The sequence below is a fragment of the Biomphalaria glabrata genome, chromosome 6, assembly GCF_947242115.1.
Source record: "Biomphalaria glabrata chromosome 6, xgBioGlab47.1, whole genome shotgun sequence".
Lineage (NCBI taxonomy): Eukaryota > Metazoa > Mollusca > Gastropoda > Planorbidae > Biomphalaria > Biomphalaria glabrata.
In genome coordinates this window covers 21,978,521-22,003,458 of record NC_074716.1, presented here as the reverse complement: position 1 = coordinate 22,003,458, position 24,938 = coordinate 21,978,521, and the positions used below count along the sequence as shown (strand labels likewise).

Here is a 24,938-nt window from a genome sequence, read left to right as displayed (position 1 = left end):
CTCCCGTGGTTGGATCATATCGTGTTGGCCGGCAGTCTATAAGTAGTTAAATCAAGAAGTAGTTACGTATGACAAATACACTCTGATTGTCATAGAGTCTAGTCCCCCTCCCCTATTTGGTCCACAGAAGTAGTGACATAGTATTTTTATCTTGAAGCTCTTTCATCTTATTAAAGAGATTTTCATCGCCCCATCCCTATTTGGAGCCATCACAAGGTTACTAACTGTGATGCCATTGTAACATTTCCCGAATCTGTTATAAAAGGAGTTCCCTTCCACTCTTCAGTCCTATCATTACTTTCTCTACCTTGTTGTAGATATTGCTTGTTCTTATATTGTGCATTGTTTTTCATTCAATATGATTATAAGTTACCGTACATAATAAGAGAAGGATAAAGAACTTGTACTTAAAGCTACCATATTTTTTTTTTAACAGCAGCATATGGAGCTGATGAAAAAAGATACACCATGGGCCACAACTGCAGAAATGCTTGCAGCTGCTACACTACTGCAAAGAGACATCTATACATTCTCACCAAACCACAACAAAACAAAATACTCATGGCTATTATTAAAACCTTTATTTCATGATGCAAACACATACATACTATCTCACACAGACAACCATATATAGTGCAACATAACACTATTGCATACAAATGGTAATCACTTTGATGTGGTTGTACCACAAGAGGCCACATGTAACTGTTTTTTGCCAAATCCACTGCTTGGAGTATGATGCTTTAGCCTAAATTTTTAAGTGTTGATTAATATTTCATCTTACAATCTATTCAGATTAGATCTATTTGGCTATTTGATTTTTTTCTTGCATGCTTTTAATATCTTAAATAACATTTAATGTCTATTATTTTCATGTATTTAAAGTCAGGGTACCGGTATCTATTTATTTAATTACTTTTATTTTGCCAATAAAAGATATTTTGTTAGGCTTAGAGTTATTTTTTTATTTTTCTATTAATTTTTTTGTCTGTTGTTATTACTTTAACTACATGATTTTAATTTCAATTTTTAGTTATTTTTCAAAGTACAAAAGATTGTTTGCATTTTAAATGAATTTTAATATTAGATCTAATAGCTGCTAGAAAGAAAGACAAAGCAGCAACAGAAAAAAGTTGGCAAGTAATTCAAGGGAGATAGTCTAGTACTAAGCCTTAAAACCAAAATGGCGTATTTCCAATGACAATATATGGTAATAAGAAATAAAACTTAAAAATATATATTTTAAAAAATATTTATCTCCGAGGAAATCAAATTACATATTTGTAATCTGCATTTTTTTCTGCATATTCTGAAAATATAACAGAAACCTAATTTAGCGATTTAAATTTAATATATTATATATATAACTTATAAGTTTGTTTTAATTATATAGATTATCATTATAGTCTAGTCTTAGTGTCTAGATCTAATCTATAACCTAGATAAGAGACTTCAAGAGAGATGCAAGATGAATCAAAATTGAAATTGGTACAGCTGACGACAGAAAGATAAGATTAAAAAGTTTGTTGTGGAAAAAAATGGACATTGTTTACTGTTTTTAAGATTAATCAAAAAGTAGGATTCGTAAATAGTAAAAAGTATGATTCTTAAATAGTCCAGCAGGAACAATAACTTTATCACACCCAACTTTAACCTAATCATATGTCGATGAACCTAGACCTAAACTAATCGAGATCTAGATAGATCTATAATTCTATATCTATTATTTTTGTAAGATCTAATTAGAGTATATTATTATCTAGCTCTAGACTTCTAACTTCTAGCCTGGATAGTGCCAATAGTCACTATAGTGGCAATAGTATAGTTAATAGTATAAGTATAGTCACTATAGTGTCTATAGTCACAATAGTGGATTAATTAAGTCAGTTAAGTCACAAGTGGATAATCATAGAATAGTCTAAGTTAGTCTAACAGTAGTAACAGTCTAACTTGATAAGTTACAATTCAATATAAGTTATATTTTATATAAGTATAAGATAAGTACTAGATCTAGACTAAAGTAGCTTTAAGTTTAAGTAGTAAGTTTAAAGTACTTAGACTAGAGTTAGATAGACTCTGTCTCTATCTATATTATACTATTATAGACTATAATCTATTATCTAGTCAATCTAGAATCTAGACTAGATCTCTAGATCTACTATAATTACTAAATTTAGGGAATTAGGCCTACTAGTTAGACTCTAATATAAAATATTTAAGTCTATACTGTCTATAGTCTAGAACTCTAGATTCTAGATCTAACTATTCTAACTCTACTATCCGGACTATCGTCTACTGGTCTACTCTAGTCTAGTCTAGTCTAAGTAGTAAGTAGTAAAGTACTGTAAAGTAAGTTACAACTAAAATAAGTAAGATCATACTGATAATGTCTGATACTGATACTCAACTACTGAACTACTCAACTAGATTACTAGATCTAGAATCTAGGTTACTAGGTAACTAGCCTAACTTAGTAACTAGGAGTTCAGGACTAGACGTCACTAGACCTAGATCTAGACCTAAATTAGAATTTTAGATAGTAGATGATGTAGATCTAGAATCTAGTTAAAAAGTACTATCTAGTACTAATTATCTAGATCTAAGTAATTCAGTTAATTAGAATCTACTACTGACTATAGTACTAGTAGTAATTTTAATCTATTTCTAATTTCTTATAGTCATTTCCATATAACAAACACGCTAAGCCCTGCGCTGCAATTTTTACGTTTGAAGTTTTATAGCTCTGTAATGGTTAGCCCTAGCAAAAAATTGTTAGCATCTATAAACTCGTCATCCATTTGTCTATAAAAATAAATATGGTATTTTGTTACTCTATGCATATTTAGAATAAAATATTATGTCAAAGAGGGTCAGGTCAATGAGGTTTGGTTCTGACATTAACGAACACCTTCCCCCGTTTTGTAACTTAGTGAACACTCTCGGTGTGCTAATGAACACCTCATTTATATAAGTTATTGTAATTTAGAAATGTTATTATCTTTAATTTTCATTTTTTATATCTATTTCTTTTTACATTAACCAAAGTCAGACAGGTCAGTGTTACTTTTCCCACTCTCGATTGCTTCCTTCTCTGTTTATAACGGATACCACAACAAGGTCATTAGACACTAGTTTTACCTATACTGTGTACTGTAGCCTACCTAGGTCTAGTTGACCCAAATAAAAACAAAACTTGTCTAGCCCGCTCACTCTGCTCATTGACTATGGCCTAATTTGGTACCTGATCAATCAATAATTGTCCCTCCCTCTATGTTGTTTTTTTTTACATTTGTAGAGCATTAGTGATGAGTGGCTAAATAGTAATAAAATAATGCAAAAAAAAAAGTGTAGATCTAGCGTTCGTTAGTGTCATTGATAATAATAAACGAATATTAGTGAACACCCCCTATTTACTAAAAGGTTGTATGTGTTTTAGGGCCTATTTAGAAGAATTTTAGATAGGTCTTGTTTAGCTAAATTTTCTAAAAAAAATCTCCTTCACCCCAGACCTACCCTCCTTCTGTCCTAGAAGAAAAAAATGGCATCGTCCTACCAGCGCTCTTTGAACCTGTGTAAAACCCTTGTTTTTCAGAGTAAACGAAATTAAATGTGTCTGAACTATAAAGAAATGGAGTATAAATAAAAACAATAGACTACTTTCATTATGGCTATCAAAATAGAGGCTCATTTTAACAAAAATTGTGGGGTGTTCGTTAATGTCTATGAACATGGAAGATTGTATACTTATCTATTGTTTCTATTTCATGTTTGTGTTCACTAAGCCTCAGACAACGACCTATAAAGGGGACTAATTCAGATTATACCACCACTTCATTGAAGTATTATTTCTTTCCTTTGTTTAAGATACCAAACAAAATAATTAATTATTCATAGTTAATTAACTAATTGTTTAATTTTTTTTATTCTTGTTTTGTCAGGTAAAAAAAATAATTTAGCCAAATTTCAGTTTGATCCGAGACCAGACAGAAAGAGTGATTTGATAAAATTTTGGTAAAAATCAAATATAAAATGTAGTATTTTCTGAAAGACAAAATTAAAGTATTGTTTTTTTTTTTTTTTTTTTTTTTTTTTTAAAAAGGATAAAGGTTAAGAAATGATAGAGTAAAAATTATTGTGAGCTAAATTTTTTTTTTCTAGCCACAATGTTTGGAGAATATGCTCAAATTGCAACTTACTTACAACAAACTCGTGATGGTGCTCCACAAACAGCTCAAGAATGCTTGCCGCCATATTTGTGTCCTACTTACAGCCCACCTCAACTGTATAACATTGGACGAGAAAAGAAAAATAATTTTGAAGATTTTATATTGATTGCAGAATTTTCTGAATTGGAAGGTCCCAAACCTGTGGTAAATATAAGTGCATACTTAATCAAGAATGTGATATTACATAAAATGTTAAGCAACTCAGTTTGGTACATGGCCTTAATGACTTTAGAGGCTCAATGATATATCCCCTATATAAAAATATGAATTTGTCTTATATTTTTAACTTCAGATGACCATTCCTAAAGAAGGCGGAGCTCATATTGACCAGAATGCATTTGCAGTAAAAATATTAGCAGTAGATTTTCAGACCTCATCTGAGTATGTAAATTTTTTTTATTAAAATTATAGATTAGAAGTTGTTTTTTGGTTGTTGTTTTTTAAATTGTCTAAAACTTAATCCATAGTACTGATATATGAATTCTTTTGAAATATATCTAAAATAATATAGGTCATTTTGTACTTTCAGAGGTTTTTCTATAACAGAGGATGCCCAGGTTTTAATTTCAGATACAGAACTAGGCATCCATGCATTTGTAAGAAAGTACTTTGTTTAATTGTGAAAGGATATCATTTTGCATCTGTTAATTTTCATTTTGTGAATTCCATATATTATTTTAAAAAACTTTTGTTAACAGGTACATCATTTAATTTTATATGATAACACAGCCCGAGGATTTGTAAGACCTTACTGTATTACTTACATAACTACAGAACAAAGGTAATGTATCATGCAATCAAAGTGTACATAGATAAAGAAATAGCATGTTTTGATAAAGTAATCAATAAACAGTCTAACTAAATTAACATTAACCATGCAGTTCAATTTTGCGGTTGAAGTAGCATTAAAAAAAAGTTAATTTTTTATTGCTGTATTTATGATTTAGTCAATATGTATTTACTACTTTCACTTATGTATTTTTGGTTGTAATACAGAAAGCTGTTACATTTTTATGAAGACATTTCCTTACAGTTTAAAAAGGTATTACTTTTTTTTTATAATAAAATATGTATATTTATCATAATATTATTTTTCCATTTTTAGTGTTTATCAGTCTTGAGATTATTTGATCATTGTTTATTTTTATTTTTTGTTACTATTTTATTATGATAGATTATGTCAATTCATATCCATTTCCTATTTACGCATAGTATAGTAATCTGAGTAGGTTTTTATATATTCCTGTATTTTCAAAAATCTCTGATCTAGCTAAACTTTTGCAAGTGATTTTAGCATAGAATCTGCAAGCTTATTTTAAGTAATCTAACAGATTTTTTTTTGGTGTGTGACTTTGATGCTTTATATTTTAAGGCAGCAAGATATTTGAAATATGGCAACAAAATTGTGTTTGTTGGAGATTTAGAGAGACATTTGAAAGATTTAGAGCACACAAAAGGTATTCATTTAGTGTTTAGACTGTAGAACTGTAATGAATGTAACAAGTTGTTTTCTGTCAATTTTGACTTCATTCAATTAATAATGTCTTGAACAAAAATCATTTACGCTAGTTCTTTGATTGTATTTTGATTTTGTGTTATTGTATTCTGATTTTAGGATACTTATTAAATCAAGTCTCAAAGATGAGACTGAAAGATGATTTGAATGAGAACCAAGTAAATGAGGCTAGAAAAAATGCTGAGAATGAAATGTACCGAACTCTACAGACAATAAGACAATCCAGTACTGAAATTAAAGAAATTATTTCCATTTTGAAACCATTATTGGTTTGTACTATCTTTTTTCAGTTCTTGTCTCTAAAATTATTTTTTTATCTGTTTGCTTTATATATAACATTTTTTATCAAAATATACTCACAATAGAATTGATTGTTGCATCCATTTTGACAACGTTTATGTCAATTCTGTCTGTCTGGTAAAATGTTTGTACACGTTATTTTTCCCACATTCAATCTCGGATCAAGTTGAAAATTCGCACAATTATTTCTTGTACTGGTACCTGACAAAATAAGAATAAAAAAAATTAAAACTAATCAGTTAATTAACTAATAAGGGAAAGAAATAGTATCTGACAGATCTGGTGGTATAAGCTCAATTAGTCCCCTTGAGGAGGCTTGAGCAATGAGTTTGAATTTAAGTCATACAACTTTTTTTTTTTAAAGCGATCATGTTAACATTCACCCAGATAACCCCTTCTCCTAACCCCCTTTCCCAACTAGTCCAGTCAAGTGATAGGATCATAGGGCATTGAGAAAACTTAAAGCATGAAATTGGGCTAACAAAAACAATTGGTAAAAATATTTCTAATCGCAAAAATTTATTATTGTTAGTCTAGATCTATTACAAATTTAATTATATGACTGAACCAAACTAATTGATTCAATTACATTTAGTATAATTATTAGCTTTTTTTTTTTAAAAGTATTTTTTATGTTTTTCTAGTTATCTTATGCCATACAATAATTATTTTTTGTGTATTTATTTGAATGTTTAGAATGATAGAAGATTAGAGGCTAAGTTTAGGGAACTTGAAGACAAAGCATTTCAACAAACTACACAGGCAGGAGAAGATAAACTTAGTTTGCAGGACAACTGGTTCAATGATTTATCATCCATTGAAGAATGTGATTTAAGAAGTCAGTTCTTTTATTTTCTTTCAAATATAGATATAGTGTTTGTGCATTACATTGTTTAAATTTATTTGCATTAATCTTATCTTCTTTTAATTTTTGATCAATTTTAGGTGGGTCTTTAAATGAATCAAAAGTCTCTCCTTTGACACTCTTCAAACCAAGAGATTACAAAGTAATTTTTTTTTTTTTGTTATATGATTCTGATCAGCTTAAGGAAAAATATTAAAAATCAACTTTATCACTTAATTGTATTATTAAAAATACATTTTCTTAAAAAGTGAATTTTGTTCCCATGGAAGCCCTTGCTTGTTGAAACCAAGAAAGCTAAACGATTCAATGCACCATTGAGAGGTCTTCATGAATTGTGTTCTTGGGGAGCCAAAGAGGGTCTAAAAAAATTCAGAAATATACATGATGTAAGTAGGATTTGGTTTTTATATTTTGTCATCATTAAAAAAAATACCAGTATATAAAAATAAACTCGAAGATATAATTATTGATAGGTTCTATGAATGTAACTGAGAAATTCCCATAAAGTATGGGCTGTGTTTGATTTGATTTCAGCATTTTAAGAAGGAAGCAATGGTTCTTGATTTAGAAAGAAATGAATCTAGAATGTTGCGTAAGTAGCTAAGAATAGGCAACAAAAACTTCATCCAGTCTTTCCATAAAACTGAACTTGCAACAATATCTCTCTAATCTATCAGGTGTTTAAAGTTTGAATTTTTTTTTTTTGACTTGTCAGGCCCTAGATGCACTTCACTATCCCATGGTCATTGTGTCACAGGAAACTTTCTCTCAGATGTTTATATGTAAGTGTTTCACACATTTGTTTTACAGTTGTGTATGTATGGATACAAAAATGTTGATGTTTAAAGTTGGAAAGATGAAGAAATATTTAAAGTAGTAATAAAGATTTTGATTGCAAGGTTCTTCGAAAACAGAGGATCAAATTCTATCCATTTTTTTTGACAGGAAGAATGTTCCTAACTGTGTTACTAATGAGTTTGAGGGCTGGTCAATGTATTCTGGACACCAATGGGGAAGTTCAGCCTCTGTATGTTCCAGTGTTTAGATTCACATTTTTTTTCTATTCTAAATGTAGTTTAAAATGGTTTGTATTTTTCATTAAAAATAATTTGTTTCAGTTGGAATCCTTGGATAGTTTTAAATCAGCTGATGATGGATCTCTTTTATCTTTAAATACTTTCAACAGGTTAGACAAAGTATTAATTCAATTTTTGAATTAGTGGTTTTCGCTACTTTGACTTTAACAAAGAGTTATTGTGTTTTATCTTTTCTTACTTTGTTTTGTAATGTTGCACTCTTTTTTTTTAGGTTCTAAAAATTTTGAATGTTTTTGGTTTTACTTACGCAACATGTTTATATATTTACTGAAACAATACATAAAATAATTTTTTTATAAATTTATCATAAAAATTACCAGCTGATTAAATTAAAAAAATAGTTTTTCCTTTTCTCTAAATCATAACCTATTTTCCATAGATTTCTTTTTTCTACATTATAATCTTTTGAATCTCCCTTAAATTTCTGTTGTGTAAAATTCTTGTAATGTAATGTTTAGTGTAATGAATATAATTGTCCAATTTGTACCTTCCAGTGCTGAATCTATTCATTCATTTCTTGCTTTGGATATTAGCCTTTTAGCAGAAACAGAATACTATCCAGATGTTGAAAATTTCAATGACATCAACGTGGACAAAAATGGGCCAGACACTTCAGGATCACCTCGTGTGTCAGGGAAAAGTAGCTTGAAGAGTAATTTATCTATGTTAAGCATTTGTAAGACATCTGACCTTGATTTTACTGACAGTCAGACAATTGTGGAGGATGATTCAGAATATTTATTTTCTGAGAAAAATCTAGTTGAGGTGAATACCAAAGTGGAGAGTTCCACTGCCAGTTTATCAAGCCACACATTTCCAAAGGCTTCACAATGTTCAAACATTGATATCTCTAGCATTAGGGAGACGTCTGATGTTTCTACTCATTTGGACAGTCTCCCTAATGTGAACTCTCATCAAGTCATCACATTTAAAAACATCATGTCAGATAAGACAAATCATATTAAATGTATATCCATACCTTTAGATATTGATGACAGTTCAAGTATACCTAGTGATATTTCTGTAAATGAGATGAACTCACTGGAGTCTAACAATACACAATCTGCTCTTTCTCCAAGTTATAGTGATAAGCAGTTTACAGAGGAACTAGTCACTTTCAGAGAAAATTTGTGTAAGTCAGAAGTGCCTGAGATCAAGGGAGATGGTAAAAGTAAATTGTCAACCCTGCTAGATGAAGAGGATAATTCAAAACATTATGTCAAACCTGGCCTCCAGTTTGGCCCATTCAGTATAGCATCAGTAGAAGAGATCTCATCAGTATCACTTACTCCATCAAGTGATAGTTACCAAACTCCTTCAGATTATGGGTGTTCATTCTTAAAGTTACCCAATGGTATTCCAGCAAACATGTCCCAGTTAGCACAGGAATTAAATGGATTGAGGAATGATTATGTTTCTAAGTTCTATGTAGAAGAGGATGACACTGCCCGATACAGAGCTGAGTCAGATACCTCATCTGCTTTTACAGAAATTTCTCTTCGAGACCTTTTTTCTTATCGTGACAATGCTTCTGATCACAATAAAAATCATCAGCTACAGACTGGAAAAGATATATCTGATGGCATCAGCAAAGGGAAACAATTTTATGAAGGTAAGTTTGTGAAAGTTATGCTATTAAGGTGAAAGTTATAAGTAGCTATAATTGTCATATTGATTTTTTGTGTGTGCTGTTCTGTTTTTTTTGTTTTTTTTTGTTTCAGATGTAGACAGTCCTGTTCCTTGTGCTAGCGTTTGGTGAGTCATTTTTAGATCATTTTTAGGTCTACTCCTAACTTGTACTGAGTAGATGACCCTGTCATTTAGAAATGGATAGACCATTGCCATTTGTCTATTTTGTACTATTCAATGACCACACAGATTGTAAACACCTCTCTACTCTATACACTATATATCTGAAGACTACAGTGAATAATGTTCAATGTGCTTGTTGGAAGATCAACTTTGTTCTAAAAGATCATTTGGATTGAGTTCAGTTGGAAAATGAGGAAAACCAATAAAATGACCTCAATGCTAAAAAGAAAAAAAAACAAACATCAATCAATCATCTCTAAGAACAGCTTTTCCTAATGTTCAAATCAAATTTCCCATGTTCTGTTACACAGCAACATAAAAAAAAAAATACAAAGCAGTTGAACAAATTTAAAATGCAATGAAAATGTTGTATTGTTAATGATTTCAAGAACATACAAGTTGGAAGTATACAAAATGGAAAAGTAAACCCTGATTGATTTGCTGTGTAACTTTTGAAGGATAAGTTATTTTTATTCTTGATGCATAACCCAAAATGAATATTGTTTTTATTGGGTTTAAATTCTATTGTAAACAACATACAAAAAATTATTTGTGTTCTGTTTGTCCAGGAAACCTCGATGTAGACTCTATACACTTGGAGAGTGGATAAGTAATTCAAGCATAGGGAAACCAGGTTAGCAGAGATATAAAATTTGTTTCCTTTTTTTGTTGTCTTTTGAAGATGATTTAATATCAATAAACATCTAATCAAACTTTCTTACAAACCAATTTTTCTTTTGAAGGAATAGTTTATACATTTTAAGTTTCTCCTTTTGAATGCAACAGTGTCTTAAATAATCTTCAATAAATCTTGACAAACTGCAAAATGTTTCAGTACTTAAGTGATTGCTTGTACAACTCTTGTTGGGCTTGACTCTCCTACTTCAAGTCATGTCAACAAATGCTGTAGTATTTAACTAAACTTTGTCAACTACTTTGTTGTCACAACTACATTTTTAGAAGCATGAAATTACCTGGTCAAGTCCTATTCACTTCTAGAGGAACCAATTGGATCATGTTACAGTGGTCTATTTATTTCTATACCAACTAATCAGATCATATTACATTGGTCTATAATATTAAAACTTGACACATTTAACAAAGAGGACATCAGTATGAAGGATAAGATACTCCATATTATGAAGATGTAATCATTTTTAAATCATTGATGCTGATCAAAAATATTGATTGATAATGCTTATACTGTTTAGAGAGATTGTGGACATTGAAAATTTGTCTTTCATAGGCAGTTGTATTTTGGAGGTACTTTCATCTTATCAAAACTTACACCACATCATCTATAGTCTGCTTAGCGGACGTCCAGTGCTGATCGCTGCAAGTGTCAGGCTAGAACAAGAAGTCATCAAACTAGTTAGAGCTTTGACAATATTTGTGCCTATGACAAAAAGGTAAAATTTTTTCTAAAAGAAACAGGATTTAATTAAAACAGGATTTAATTAAAATTACACTTTTTAATAAGTCTATAATTTCCATTTTCTGAATAAGACAAGGATTAATTAGTGATAGGTGGAGACATAACAGTAGGGGAAATATCAAAACCTGAGAAAATATATGACCAAGACTTGGTCCCTGGACAAATATTACATTTTTCTTATGCTTAAGAATTGAGTTTGATTGTTATAAGCATATATATTCTTCAGTTAATACTGTTGAAAGCCTAGATATTTTACATGTAGTTAGAAAAAAAACCATGTATAAATGATTATAAATGTTCTTTTTAATAAAAAAAATTATTTTGTCTTCATCTAATAATTAGGAAACGTCAGAATGTTTTAGAATGGACGTCTAAACCACTTAGTATTGTAGACCTAGCTAAACTAAAGCTTGTTGGCATCTGTAGACCTGATAAAAGATCTCTAGATTCATTTATACCTTGTGCTGTTAAGGTGACAACAGTTTTTATCACTTTTTAACCATCTAACTAACGTTTTGTGTGTGTGTATGCATTTTTTTGTTTACATTCATATTTTATATTTAAATATGAATACAAATAAAAGACATTACTAAAATTCTATAATACAGAAGAGTTAAAAAACAAATCAGCACTTGGATTGTCAGTCCAGGTAACTTGCTCACACCCTGGTGAAGTAAAAAACAAATCAGCACTTGGATTGTCAGTCCAGGTAACTTGCTCACACCCTGGTGAAGTAAAAAAAAAAAAAGGGGAGGGGTGCATATATGTTTTTCTACCACACAACATCCATTTTATGCCAGCCAATGGACCAAAGAGTTTTGGTTATTCTTTAAAAGATATACGCAAGCTGTTATATTCCCTTCTTTAATGATCATCAAGATTTCGGCCAGAACTAAAGGAAAGTTAACATTTGATTGTTTGGATGGTGGTGGATACCTGCAGTGAGTTAGTTATTAACACTAGTTTCGACAAACATTAGTGCAAACTTGGGCAACCTTTGGTCTATATTTGATAGACCTTTCTGTTTGACTTCAAAAGTAGTTGTCCATAAATTCATAACAGAGTTTTTATAGCTCAATTTTGTTTTTCTTGACTATCTACAGGTACTTGGTTTTAAACTATAACTAGACATCTGGTTTAATATTTATACAGCAATGATTCCAGTGATGCAGCACTATCTGGCCTTTCAAAAATCCTCCACATAGTATATAATTTACGGGTTTTTTTTGCAGTAAAATGGCTCATGACATGCATGATGGGAATGTCCATGTCCTCTGAGCTGAAATAGGGTCTAGTTCCATTTTGTATTCATTCATTTTTATTGATAATATCCAACTGATAATATTGTATTTTTATTTTAGAAAACATGCTGTATAGTTGATCTTGAAAAAAGAGTTATTATAGCATCTCCTTATCAGGTAAGTTCTTAATAACTTCTTGTTTGTTTGTGTTTTAACATAGACTCCGGCTAATGCATATTTTAATAATAATAATAATAATCTTTATTGTCCGTATGGAAATTTGTCTTACAATTTGTGCATTACACCAAACAAAAAACATTATAACTATAAGAAACCAAAGTGTACTTTCACACCAGACTCACTCATAATTTACATGTGACAAAGTTTATACCAGATTGTTCTTATTTAATGATTTGATTGCCAGGGGAACAAAAGAGTGTTTGTGTCTGTTTGTCTTTGCTATCGGTGTCTTGTATCTCTTTTGTGATGGTAAAATCACAAAATCCTGACACAAAGGGTGATTCTTTATTTCGAGGATCTTGTTAGCTTTTTTATAGATGTGTATGTAAGTGAGTTAAAAGTGTTCTCTGAGTTACAATTTAAAGTAGAGGACAAAAAAAACAATATGTTTATTACATACATACAATGCAAATCATCAGGATGGTTTGAAAGGAAACACTTAAATTATTCAATTGTAAAAAAAAAATGTATATCATTACATATCTATTATACTTGACTTGTGTAATGCTGAAATAACCTGGTTGGAATTATAACCTAAGTTTAGTTTAAACCCAGAATTTCCTGTAATCTGAAATTTCCTTTTTCATTATTTTCTTTATTTATAAAGACAACATTTGTGTACTTTAATCTTCTTATTTAATTAAGTTCCAAGAAAAACATATTTTTTACCCTATTTAAATCACAACAATTGGAACAGCCTTGTTTTTCCAGTTTTAGTTATAATTAGTGAGGTTCTTGTTCATTTTCCTTCTTTTCATCTGTATTTAATCCTACAAAGAAATACATTTTTATATTTAGAACTTAACTTTTTTTTGTATTTTATAGGGCTTTTATATCTCTGCTATGATGTCTAAAAGAAAATTGTTTAAAACTGATGTGCAATATTTATCTTACATTCATTGGTGAGAACTTCATTTTTTTATAAGTGTTTTTTCTTTTGCTTTTATTTGGCATCAATTAATATCGATTGCCTAGAACTTACTTTAAATTTTTATCTCTATTATTTTTTTATAAATAAATTTCCATCAATTAATTATGGATGGCTGCCTGGTCATGTGGTTTGCACGCTTGACTGTTGTTTGAATTCATCGATGGTCCCGGGTTCAAACGCTGCCCACTCCCATCCCCCGTCGTCTTGCGGGATGTTTGGATTAGGAAGTAAACTATCTTCAACTCTGAAGGAACATCCGAAACATGTAAAACATTTTTACAAACAAACATTTACTACTTAACTCTAGATTTGGAAAGGCTAAACTCATACTTGGACAATGAAACTTAGTAAAACATTACAATAAAATAACTATTTCACAAAACTATAGCTCTGAAATAGGGAGTTTCACCTTTGCTGAATGATGTATATATTTTAAAGTTGACAAGTGGTTAGTAGATCTATAAGTTAGTCTTTTTTTAAGGTGACCAGATATTTGGGGAGAAAAAGTGGGATCATGTTGATAATGGGACCTAAAAGGAACAGGCCTAGATTTTTTTAGCAATATTATTTACTACTATACAAAATTTGCATACACACAATATAGACCTACACACACAATAATTTTAACAATTTCAGGCTTTCAGTAACATTTTCGAAGATAGATCTTTCTGTGTGATCCATCTGAAGGCGTTAACTTGTTGAATAGGCCTCTTCTCTCTCTGGAATGTCAGTGCTAAATCACTTTTTCTAACCAACTCACATCATCCAAAGTCGCATGGAGGAGGAACCTTTTCAAGTTTTCATGCTCAAAGCATCTGTAAACGCAATAAAAAAAACTAGGCATCACTAACATGCTTCTTTACTTTGTTCATTAAATAGTAACCATTGCTTCACATTTGGTTCCTGCACATGTGTATTTTGGGTCATTCATTTTGAAGTCATTTCAAAGTGTAGTCCATTAATTGAAAACTGTTGTTTTGGAAAACTGTATGATAGGCAAAAGTACATTAGTACATTTAGCTTCTGCAAATTATCTACAAAAGAAGTACCGGTACTTAAATGTTGTAGAAGTACCTTAATGGAGGCTTACTAGAAGCTTCCAATACAAAATTATGATCTGCATTCCAATGTTTGGTTTTATCCATATGTGACAGAAAAACTGTGATCGACATTTTTAGCATCACACTCCATTGTAGTTGTTGATTTTTCTTGCTCTCTATATAACCGATAACTTTGTCTGTAGGTCCCTATGAACTTCAATGTTCGTTTTGTCTAAGAACTTTCTTAACCCTGACATTGACTTAAGCAAAGGGAAAAGTCAAGCCTTTAAGAAATACTATATAGCTGGAATTAACGAATCAGCAAGAAACATGCAGAACAACACTCTAAGAATTGACAGAAAACGTGCTGAATAGAAGGCAGGATGCTGCAAAATAAAAGCACTACTCATGCCTCTAACACAGGAGCCTACTAAGCAATGAACATAAAATAAAGATTACGAAGAAAATGCCGCAAGCTGGTACAAGCTGGTAATAAGTCAAAAGATAAGAAAGATTTTAATATAAAAGCGTGAAATCGATCGACTTTTTAAAAAAATGAAAGCGGGACATTGGTTGTCCCACATGGACATTTTATGAAAAGCATGACAGACGACTCAAAGTGGGTCTTTCTTGCCTAAGTCAGAGTCAGGATGTCTGGTCACCTAAGTCATTTTAATTAGGAACACTCAAACAAAAAAAATTGATTTACATAATATAATAATTATAATTATATAATAATAATAATATATTACATAATATAATGTAAGTTATTATGATTTGTTGAAATAATGCAAATAAGGATGCAAAAGTATGAACTTTTTATGGGCTCTCTTGAGATTCACAATGTATATTATAAATTGTGCACCTGTGTATTTTAAATATGCTACCTTTTTTTTCCTATGAAAGATTACTTTAAACACTACTGTGATTTTAAACATTATTATCTTTTTTTATTGATGGTAGAGTAATGCCTTGAAATTTCTTTATTTCTTTCGGTCAGGTGGCTTATGGAACTTGCTGCAAAAGCTTTTCTCTTTTTTCATTCATTTTGTTTAAGTTCTACTGGCAGCATATTATAGTAAGTTTTGTATTTGAATTTATGCCAAACATCTAGCAGAATTTTTATTAGGTCATTTCTTTTTAAAAGGCTTAATGTAAATTTGCTTAGAAAACATAATGTATTCTTTAGAAAAGTTTGGAGTTTTTGATATAAAAAAAAAATCTTCTGTAGCTCTCTGAGTCCTAGGGACCAACATGACCCATACTCTACAACAGAAAAAACAGAATCAACTATTATGACAAAACTTGGCATCAGAGACTGTGATTGTGAAATCATACAGGTACAGCCATCTGTTGATGTTCTAAGTTACTAACAATTTACTTTTGTTTTATTAAATTTCCATTCATTACAATGTAGCAACAGACCACCTTTATATGTCCTGATTTATTTTTATGTTAAAAAAGGGTGGCTTTATTTATGTATTCATGAACTGTTTTTGTACAAGTTTTGTTCAGCCTTTAACAGTTGTGTTTTTCTGTGCAGTGCTGGTATACAGTGCAGTGCTGGTGTTTGTTACTGACAATAAAAGAAATTTGTTAATATTATTCTCTACTATAATGGGTTAGGTTGTCTTCCTAAAATTGGTACAGAAATGTAAAATGATATTTTCCTAATAAATTTTGAAAGTGATTTACAAGAAGAGTGGGATGGCTGCACTCTGCTTCTCAGCCTCACTTCAATCACATGCCAAATACAAAATGCATAATTAGAGCTTATAGCTTTGAAAAATTAGAGAGCTAAAAAAACATTAAAGGATGGAGGGTAGGTAAATTATCATTCCTTTCATTAGAAAAGGAAGTATGGGAAATCTAGAACTGTCACTGTCTAAGGTTAAATAGGAGCACAAGACCTAAAGGTTTTCCTTTTTTTTTTGGTGGGGAGGGGGGGGCACTCATTTTTTTGGTCTAAGCTAGTTGTAGGTTTAAATGATGTTTGTCATACCTTTGCAACAAGACACCTATCAACTTAAAGTTAATCACATTTCTAACTTCTTCAGCTGAATTTTTTTTTTCAGCATTTTTCAGAATTAGTGAAACTGTCAAAAATCGAATCTAAAATTTGCCATGGTACAGATTCAGGTATGTTTTCAATTTTATTTTTTACAATAGCTCTATTCAAGTCACACTTTCTAGGTGAAACCTGGGCAAAGAGTGGGTGAACGCATCAAAAACATCTGTAACAATTTTCCTAGAAATTTGAGAGGTGATTTATATTGTTGGGAAAATAATTATTAGCTCCTCGGCCACACTGGGAAAACTAGTTTAACCATTATAATTTTTATAAGTAAGGTATAAAAAGAAAATTATTTAAATTTGGCTAGAGAACTAGAAAAATCTTTATATTGAACAAATATATATGCATTCAAGAGTTAAATAAATTAATTTTCAGGAATATTTGCTCTATAAGTTATATAAAAGAGTTATTTTCTTTAAAAAAAAAAAGTATTATATTTTTGTTTGTTTCTTGTTATGCCATGAAATCATTTTAAAATTTGCTTTTTAAAGTTGATTTATTGTTAACATCTAGAATTCTAAGTAAAGAAAAATTGTGTTTTCTTTTTAGGAAGCATTGTTTATCCATTTAACATTCAACACAAGGTGTGTCAAACATATCGCTGCTAAAATGTCACCATGTCCATGTTCTGATAAGATTTGAACCATTCAAAACAGATTTAATTAGAAAACATCGAAATTGAGCAATGTGTGGACAGAGAAATTTAGAGCTACATCTTTGGGAAAGAAAGAGGAATTGGAATCATGACACTCCAAGAAAAACTGCCCACAATAAAAATGGGGCCCATAAGACGCAAGGAAAGACAGAGAAGAGACTAATACAGTAATATAAAATGAGACTTTAAAAAATTGAAAAATCAAAGGATTTAAGAAGAAACAGAATGGTTTTAGAGAGATCCTCTTTTACATTAGGAAGAAAGACAAATGATTGATCTGTTTGTTTATGGTATGTCTGGTGCACTTGAATTGTAGACTCTATGGTAAGGGGTTGTCTCCCTCTTGCCATCACCCTCAGCAACAGGTTTGGGCATTAAAGTCATTCTTTGCAGACGTTAAAATACGCTTATTGTAATGTTATTTTATTCTATCACCACTTTTTGCAATTATTTTAAAATGTAGGACTAGTTCGAATAGTGTAGTTAATTTTTTTGGATGGTATCATAGTTTTTTTTTCTTGCCTTATGAGATGCTCTCACAGAAAAGAATCCAGAGGTGTCTGTTGTTGATAACATGTGATTCTTTATTGATTGTTCTATGCTATTTTTATTTAAATGTTTTTATATGATTGTAGACTTTTCCAGGAAATAAATGTGATAAAATATCTTGTTCATAACAAAGAAATATCAGATGCTTTTAATACCCTGTATGCCAAACACAAGAAAAGGGCTTTACAATTTTCTAGCTTAATTAGCAAAATAGGAGAAAAAAATGCATTCACAATTTTTTTATAAATTTTATAAACACCTTAGTGGTATACCTTAAAACATTGCCTCATTTTATAACCACCAAGGTCATGGTACTTTTCTAACCATGCAGTTGTCAATACTGGTATACTTAATATGTATTGTTTTATCTAGTGCACAACATTAATGGTAATGAACAGATAATCAAGATAGTAGCTAACAATTTTGTTTTTTATCTCACACACATGTTAGAGATTGATATTGTTTGCAATTGGTGTGAATACTTTTTTCATTTATGCTTTTTTTCTCTCTCTAAATGAGATCCCCAATGTTATCCTTTCAGTTATCTAGCTCTTGACTTCTCTTATGTATTTATTAAATTACAAAACAAAAATGAAATGATGTACTTTGTTATTTTGATATCAGCCATCATACAAATAAAGCTGCCATTAGGACATAGTGCTGCATCAATGTTCTTAAAATAAAAAAAAATACTTGTACCGGTATTGTGGCAAAATTGGTATGAATAACTATTTTGAATATTTCTTACAAATATAAATGGTAATTTCTCAATCAATTAATATCTTTAGTAGACTTTTTCTTTTATTTTAGGTTCAAATGGGATGTTTTTTGAGAATTATGCTAGCCCAAATTGGACTGTTTATTTATATAGGTATACTATTTAAATTACTAGTATACATACCTGTATTCTTTAAAAAAAAAAAACATACAGGTACATACATTTGAAGCATTCTTAATTATAATTCATAATTAAGTGTACATCTTTAAAACTAATAATTGTAGGTGTCCATTAAGCCATGTTAAACTAGTTTTGACTGATTTAGTTGTACTCTACCAGCCCTAGTACAGGACAGCCTTTGTTATATGGAATTGAGTAGAGTATTGTGGCTGTTCCAAGTATTCATTACTTTATTCAGATATTCTCAATTTGAATAGAACACTATGATATAAAACAACTAACAGATGGTATTCTATGTTTTCTACATCAAGTCTGTGATAGAAGTCTTGCATTTTATACACATTGTGTTTCAATACCATTTGTTGTATTACACTGGATACATATTTACAAGTCATTATTTGAAAACAAATCCTGGTCTTTCATAAGTGCCAGAGAGTACATTTTGTGTGTATGATTATGCTACAGTACACAAACCTGTATAGAAAAAATAAAAGATACCATATACCAAAACAGCTTCAATCAAAATAGTACAACTCCCATCATCCCATTGAGCACTCAAGCTTGAATTCATCACTGAGATTGGATTTTGTTGCATACATCTTGTTGTAACTTAGCCAAATAACCTCAATGAAAGGATTACAAAATGGAACGTTTAATCATCAATTAGAAACTAGATCTAGAGCCAAACTAATCACATCTCAAGCGTCCCTGTTTTCATCACTTCTGTTTCTCCATCGTGTCCCATGGTCCACAATATCGCGCAATGACAGTGCGCAATGTAGAGTCATAACAATATATTTTAGAGGTCTTATCTTATAGTGTTGTTTTTTTTTAAAGATGTAATAAGATACATAACATTTATCAAACTTTTGTGCAACACCTGCTCTGGAGTTGTACAGAGCAATTACTGTAATCTTCAGAACTACAAGTTAATATGGAGAATAAACACACACAAAAATTCTGTAGACACTTCAAGTTGAATGACTTTTATTTGTATGTACATGTGTTCAATGTTCAGTCCCAATTGTGTAACTAGCAAATTACAAATCACATTTCTTATTAGGTTTCCTTTTAACCAATTAGTATGCAGTATTACCCATCTCCCAACAATGAGAACAAATAACATCCTTTAAAGTTTCCAGCTGATACTTATTTACAGTTAGAAATGAAATGCAGTTGATTGCAAGATGTTTTCACCATGTTCAATTGTATAAACTTGCTAGTTATTGAAAAAGTTTTAAAAAGACAGTAATGGAGAAATAGATTCAAAGTAGAGGTAAAAATAGCTTGTAAAATTCTGATCAGAAAAGTTGTTTTTAATGTGCAATGAGAAGAATGTTGACATCATTTCTACAAGTTCAACAAGACTTTAACTGTAAAAGATTTTTCAAGCTGATTAAAAAAAAACAACAACCTAGCAGTAGTAAAAAAAAAAATAATAATAATAAAGTGCTTTAACCAACTATGAGAACAAAATATATTTTTAAAAAATCATACACACACAAAACAAGTACAGCATAAATGATGTCAAAATTGTTTGTGATTTCTTTTTATGCTTGTATGATTGAAAAAAAAAAAAAAAGAATACTACAAGAAACCTCACTTCTGCTAGATCTGAAATGAAAAACAAAGCACAAGATTAACCATTTTCATCATTTGAATAATTTAATTAACACTAAATGATTTTTCATAATTCTCTTGGGTTCCCCCACCATTCTGAGACTAGTTTTTCAGGAGAAAATATTTGATTTCAGGAGCAAGGAGCAGATAAATACAAATTATGCATACATTTACTAATAAATATAAGAACCAGCATTTAAATTATCAATTTTAAACTAGATTTGTATTATTTGACATTGACTTCGTGTCATATTTATTTTTTTCTTTTCAAATTAGTAAATTCAGTGTAACTGATTGGTTGGGACAATAAGCAAAAAAAAAAAAAACAACAAAGCTTATATTAAGTGTATCTATTAATTTGGATCAGTCATTTAATTAAATTTGTAACAGATCTAGAACAGATCTAGACTAACAATAATAAATCTTTGTGATTTGATCTAGTATGGTATAGATCTTAGTCTAATGACAGTCTTATCACAAGTATTTGTTGTATTTTAAGGGCATAATTTAACAAAGACACAAACAAGTTGGTCATAGAAACAAGAGACATGAACATTCCAACAAACAAAAATGTAACAATAGATTTATACATACTTCATCAATGTCATCTTCATCATCATCATCATCAAAACCATCAAAGGTAATGTTTTCATCAATCTCATCATCATAGTTGTTTTCATTGATTTTAGCTGTAGAAATAAAAACACAAAAATGATCACTAGATTGCAATATAAGTTTTTAGTTAAAATATCTATATAGATCATAAAATGAATAGAGATAAAGCTGAATACTGAATCTATTACCAGAATCTGGAAGCTCTCCATAAGCTTTCAAGTTACGAGCTTCATCTGCTGTGTACTTTAAGATCACATCAGCTTTTGTGTCTTGATAGTCCCTGAGACCAAGTAAAATGATGTCACCACCATTGATCCAAACCTAGAGCGGAGAAACAGAATGAAAATGAGTATTTAGTTATTGATAGGGCAGCTGTAAAAAAAAATTTATAAAAAAAATTAAACTCTAAATTGCAGCCTTAGATCATTAATTTAAGATCTTCAGAATCTTATTGACTTTCACGTATGAGCTAGTGGTTGTAAATATGCATTCTCACAGTGTAAGTGAAATATTTGCAGTGAAGATGAAAGGATCAAAACATAGTCCAACTGGCAAATGTCTTAAGGTCAAAAAGCATATATGTTTGTCACAAATGATGGTCACTGTGGTTTTTTAGTCATTTTCTAATCTTTTAAGAAATATACATGTCAAAACCCAAAAGGCCAAAGTAAATGATAACTTCCCATTAATTAAAAGCTATAAACATTACAGTTGACTCTTCAGTGTCTGAGACTCCATAACACAACAGACTGTAATTAATGTATATTGTAGAAGTATGAATATTTTTAGAATGTAGCTATAGTATGTCTTTTTTTTTTTTTAAATCAATATTTTTTTTGTCCATTGTTTATTTTATACCCTTAAAAATCTAAAAAAAAAAAAAAATACTAGTTTCTTATTACATCATGAGTACAATTTTCTTGAAAACTATGATTAAATTCTTTGATCTACAGCTAAGCTTTGGTAATCCAACACTTCCACCTCCTTATCACATAGCTATCAGGCTATCAAGAGTCAAATGTAGTTTAATTTCCTTTCAGATTAAACAAGAATTTTGAATGTTGAAATACTAACACTGACCAATAAGAATGTGAAATGTATTCTCCTTGTGCCTCAACAATGATGAAATACCCTTGTACCTATAGGAACTCCATATGTACCCTGGAGAGCCCTACAATCCATGGACTCATCTCTTCTAGTTGTGCTGCACTTTCCCCTCAAAACTTATGGCCTTCTTAGTATATGTGTCAAAGGTTTAAAACTTGCTCCCCAATGAGTGCAGATAAACCATGTTTCACTACATTAAAACCTACTTTTTCAAATTTTAGATAAGTTTGCCTGCATAGTTTTGTTATTTTTTGTGTGTGTCTATTCTAGGGGTGCACCAAATAAAACTTCTGATATATGGCTGGAGCCAGATAGTAAAATAAAATATCTGCCAGGAGCTGTATACCACATCTACATGCAAAACTTCTGAACATTTTTTAGAAATTCCCATCACTATATAAGGTAAATTGAGGATAAGAAAGAGATGTGTCTTTAAAATTTTAGAATCAAATTAATGTCATGATAAACAGGTTGAAAGAAAGTGATATAACAAAAATATAATAATTTGCATCAACCCAGCAAATTGTAGAAATACCTTTTTTCTTAGCTTTCCTCTAATGTGACATAATCTTTTGACTCCATCAAAACACATGGCCTCTAACCTACCATTACCCAACATCTTTGTGACTTGGGCATATTCTTGACCTTCTTCCTTGAAGATCAATTCTCTTTTTTCATTTTCATTTTCGTTCTTACCTCTTCTTCTGTTTTTACCTCCCTTACCTGCATTAATTGAAAACAAAAAATGGATATCATTATATGCATATTATATTTTGTATTCTTTATTTTTTAAATTTGAGTTAATGAAAATAGCTGTTAACATAAATGCATGTGATTTTGATAAATTGTAACTTATAATTACAGCATATTTTCTTTTGATCTCAAATGTGTATCCTGCGGCCCAGGTGCTCTCTTTTATGTCAACTAAGACAATTCTTTAAAGCATTTCCTAGGGGTATCTCTGTTACACCAACCACCTTTTAGCTCACCAAAAAAAAAAAAAAAAGACTGCTTTTGGTTTACAGGATACATGCCCTGCCCAGCGTAACTCGCGGACCATAAGAAGTCCCTCTATACTGTCCATACCGGTGTTCACAAGGACTTTGCTTTTTTCTAGTGCAGTCTTGCCACTGTATGTCCATGATGGAACGCAAGCATCTTCAGTGAAAGTGTTCAAGTAGTCTTAATTGCTTTCTGTCTAATACCCATGTCTCAGATCCACATAGAAGGGTTGAGAGAACCACTGCTTGGTACACATTGATTTTTATAGGCAGGCACAGCTATTTATTCCACCAAGATGGATTGACAGTCAGAATGCAACTTAATTCAAGTTGGAACCAGGAACAGTAGTTCTTAAACATTCTAAACAAAGATCCTATAATATCAAAAGTGGAAATAAGGTCTACAGAAGAAACAGGAAAGCCTACAGAGAAAATAAATAGATTGGATAATAATTATGACTTTCCTAATGACATCTACGAACAACCACAAGATCTAGAGAATCCAAGAGGACCAACCACATTAAATGTAGAGCCGCCACTACACACTACTTCTTCTAACACCTCTGGACCACACATACCATATCTATGTAACTGATTTGACTTTAATCTTTGTATAATTTGTTTTTTATTCAGATAAATAGATTTCAATAATTAAAGAACATATTGGCATGGTATTATAATAATAATATGTACATTTACACGCTAGCGCGTCGATACAACACCACTTGTGTTTACGACTATTTATGTAATAAATAAAAATATTTATTATTAACTCTCAAAAAAATATTGTATTTCATAATTAGGGGCAAAACTAAAAGCTTAAATGACTATTTTTATTGTCTATTACTATTAGTAGAAGAAGAAGAGTCTGCTTTCAGTTTTTTTGTAAATTAAACCTTCACCAAATTCCCAAAAAAAAAAAATACAAATTTGACCTAGATCTAGTTCCTGAAAGTTGGTGTTCAGGTATAAGATTCTATAATAAAATGATAGTGTATTAAGTATTAGAGACTAGTCAGTGTCACAGACTAGTCCCGACTAGTGACTGTAGTGTAGTACTGTTTCAAGTAGTAGTGACAATCTTAAATTAGTTAAACTTAAATTTATTAAATTATAAATCTACCCCTAAAAAGCCAATGTGAGAATGTGAATGTGATGTCTAGAGTCTAGATCTAAATTCTAGAAATGTTTATAGATCTAGTTTATCTTATTTTTAAATTTCAAGTCTAGACTAATTAATATTAATGAGTAACATTTTTATAAACAAAAAATAAAATCACAAATTGACGGTGGAATTGCGTTGCGGCATAAAAGTAAATATTATATATATAGATCTAGTAGTAATATACCAAACAAATCATATACTTCTGACTAACGTCACTAAGTGTAACTAGACTAAGTACTAGATCTAGACTCCTAAGTCACACAGACACACAAGTCACTCGTCTCCTGTGTCTTGTGTGAACTTCGCATGTAGAAAAATCCTAGACTAACTAATCTTATCTAGATTATCTATTCTAGATCTAAAAAAGAGTAAACGTTGTTTCTTTTCAAACCTTTATTTTTAGGCATTTCTTACGATAGAAAGATATTCAAATAGAAGTAGATCTAGATCTATAATCTATTTCGCCAAAAAACATGTGAATAAACAGGAGTAAGTTACAGGCTGTTATTAAGTTAAACGGAAGTTGCATAAAATTCCCTTCCCATAAGTCA

The 24,938-nt window shown here is 30.5% G+C and overlaps 3 protein-coding genes across 10 annotated transcripts in view; 1 reads left to right on the top strand and 2 right to left on the bottom strand.

Moving 5' to 3' along the window:
- LOC106078800 (uncharacterized) overlaps nt 1-1,571 on the bottom strand; it is a 15,227-nt gene extending 13,656 nt beyond the window's left edge. The window contains exon 1 of one of the 2 annotated variants that reach the window (XM_056033635.1): nt 1,439-1,571. The gene's annotated coding sequence lies outside the window, so the exon portion shown is untranslated. The remainder of the gene's footprint in view (nt 1-1,438) is intronic. The other variant, XM_056033637.1, reaches the window with a different exon arrangement.
- On the top strand, nt 1,039-20,476 carry LOC106078793 (guanine nucleotide exchange protein SMCR8-like). 7 transcript variants are annotated; one of them, XM_056033626.1, is made up of 27 exons: nt 1,039-1,210; nt 3,939-4,011; nt 4,159-4,370; nt 4,519-4,607; nt 4,756-4,822; nt 4,925-5,007; nt 5,223-5,268; nt 5,599-5,683; nt 5,842-6,011; nt 6,739-6,880; nt 6,988-7,049; nt 7,177-7,293; nt 7,442-7,499; nt 7,623-7,689; nt 7,853-7,934; nt 8,026-8,093; nt 8,499-9,616; nt 9,726-9,759; nt 10,386-10,450; nt 11,063-11,225; nt 11,594-11,723; nt 12,613-12,669; nt 13,558-13,634; nt 15,704-15,781; nt 15,935-16,043; nt 16,779-16,842; nt 17,327-20,476. In XM_056033626.1, the coding sequence occupies exons 3-27, from the start codon at nt 4,164-4,166 to the stop codon at nt 17,383-17,385; spliced, it is 3,297 nt and encodes a 1,098-aa protein (XP_055889601.1). In that variant the 5' UTR covers nt 1,039-1,210; nt 3,939-4,011; nt 4,159-4,163; the 3' UTR covers nt 17,386-20,476. The 7 variants fall into 7 exon arrangements, with proteins under 7 accessions (XP_055889601.1, XP_055889603.1, XP_055889602.1 ...); XM_056033625.1 differs by lacking the exon at nt 1,039-1,210 and adding an exon at nt 1,591-1,731; XM_056033628.1 differs by lacking the exon at nt 3,939-4,011 and having other exon boundaries at nt 9,084-9,616.
- On the bottom strand, nt 19,850-24,938 carry LOC106078795 (eukaryotic translation initiation factor 1A, X-chromosomal-like). Its single transcript, XM_013239811.2, has 5 exons — nt 24,779-24,938; nt 22,757-22,944; nt 21,303-21,435; nt 21,094-21,188; nt 19,850-20,493 (listed from the first exon to the last, which is right to left on the bottom strand). Exons 1-5 carry the CDS (start codon nt 24,792-24,794, stop codon nt 20,488-20,490), a joined length of 438 nt encoding a protein of 145 aa, XP_013095265.1. The 5' UTR covers nt 24,795-24,938; the 3' UTR covers nt 19,850-20,487.

Excerpts from the sequence above, each read along its gene's own strand:
- LOC106078793 (XM_056033622.1), top strand. Across the intron at positions 4,371-4,518 it reads TGGAAGGTCCCAAACCTGTG|ATGACCATTCCTAAAGAAGG; the intron begins GTAAATATAAGT and ends TTTTAACTTCAG. Across the intron at positions 6,881-6,987 it reads TGAAGAATGTGATTTAAGAA|GTGGGTCTTTAAATGAATCA; the intron begins GTCAGTTCTTTT and ends GATCAATTTTAG.
- LOC106078795 (XM_013239811.2), bottom strand. Across the intron at positions 21,436-22,756 it reads GAGGAAAGCTAAGAAAAAAG|GTTTGGATCAATGGTGGTGA; the intron begins GTATTTCTACAA and ends TCTCCGCTCTAG. Across the intron at positions 21,189-21,302 it reads TGGAGAGCTTCCAGATTCTG|CTAAAATCAATGAAAACAAC; the intron begins GTAATAGATTCA and ends TTATTTCTACAG.